The sequence below is a fragment of the Penaeus monodon genome, chromosome 19, assembly GCF_015228065.2.
Source record: "Penaeus monodon isolate SGIC_2016 chromosome 19, NSTDA_Pmon_1, whole genome shotgun sequence".
Classification (NCBI taxonomy): domain Eukaryota; kingdom Metazoa; phylum Arthropoda; class Malacostraca; order Decapoda; family Penaeidae; genus Penaeus; species Penaeus monodon.
In genome coordinates, this window is record NC_051404.1 from 36,841,251 (window position 1) to 36,842,153 (window position 903).

At 55.5% G+C, this 903-nt stretch overlaps 1 protein-coding gene across 1 annotated transcript in view; it reads left to right on the top strand.

Annotated features, from left to right (window-relative positions):
- Position 1: 1 nt before the first annotated feature.
- Positions 2-903, top strand: part of LOC119585404 — a gene marked incomplete at its 5' end in the record, with an annotated part of 2,234 nt that continues 1,332 nt past the window's right edge. The window contains one exon of the mRNA XM_037934066.1: positions 2-639. Coding sequence (XP_037789994.1) covers positions 2-639 — 638 coding nt within the window. The remainder of the gene's footprint in view (positions 640-903) is intronic.

Below are 903 nucleotides of genomic sequence, written 5' to 3' on the forward strand. Positions count from 1 at the left end.
TGTCGCCGCCATGTCCTCCTCGTGCGTCCCCCCCAAGAACTGTGTCGTCCACGACCCCGACCCCGGCAGCCACGACAACGATGACTCCCGCAGCGAGTGCGGGTCCCTCTGCACGTGCACTTCGAGCAGTATGACCTCCATCGCCACCTCTGTCAGCAGAGATCCGCGAGGGTCCTCGGTGTCCCTCGCCAGCCCGGCCGTGTCCTCGGCGCCCAACGGCACCCCGGCGTCCCCGCAGGCTCAGGAGACCAGCGATAACCCCTTTATCGTAGTGTTCGTCCCATCGCAGATGCTCTCGGGGCGCCGCGGATGCGGCACCTGCGGGACCTGCTACGGGGAGGCAGCAATGAAAACGGCGCTGCGGGTGATCCTCCGGACGGCGTGTGAGTTCTGCCCGTGGGTGGCAGGCTTCGTGATCATCTACTACACCTTCTACTGGTGGGGCCTCGGCTCCGGCTTCTCCGCCTTCCTCATCATGATGGGGACGCACGCGCTCATCCGCTTCATCAGGGCTCGAAGCAGCTCCAAGTGCTTGTTCAAGTGCTCCCGCCGGGACAACGCCGACGTCCCCAACGTGAGATATTTACTGGGTCATTCATTTCTTTTAGGCAGCGTTTATCCTGTTAAAAGATGCTCTGAATGGTTCTCAGTACACTGTTTATTGTTTCCATGAAGAGATTAATGCCTATTTTTCTTTTCATGGTACACATACAGTTACCCAGCTGTAGTCTCATTGCCGAATATCTACCTATCAGTCTATTTGCCGATCTATGTTTATGTGCATATTTAAATTTTGCTCTCTGCGCATCCAGTCAGTTGTCTAAATGCTTGCATATACGTTTTAAACACACACACACACATCTGTTGCGGCCTAGCATAACACGTCATTCTATTCTGTTTGTC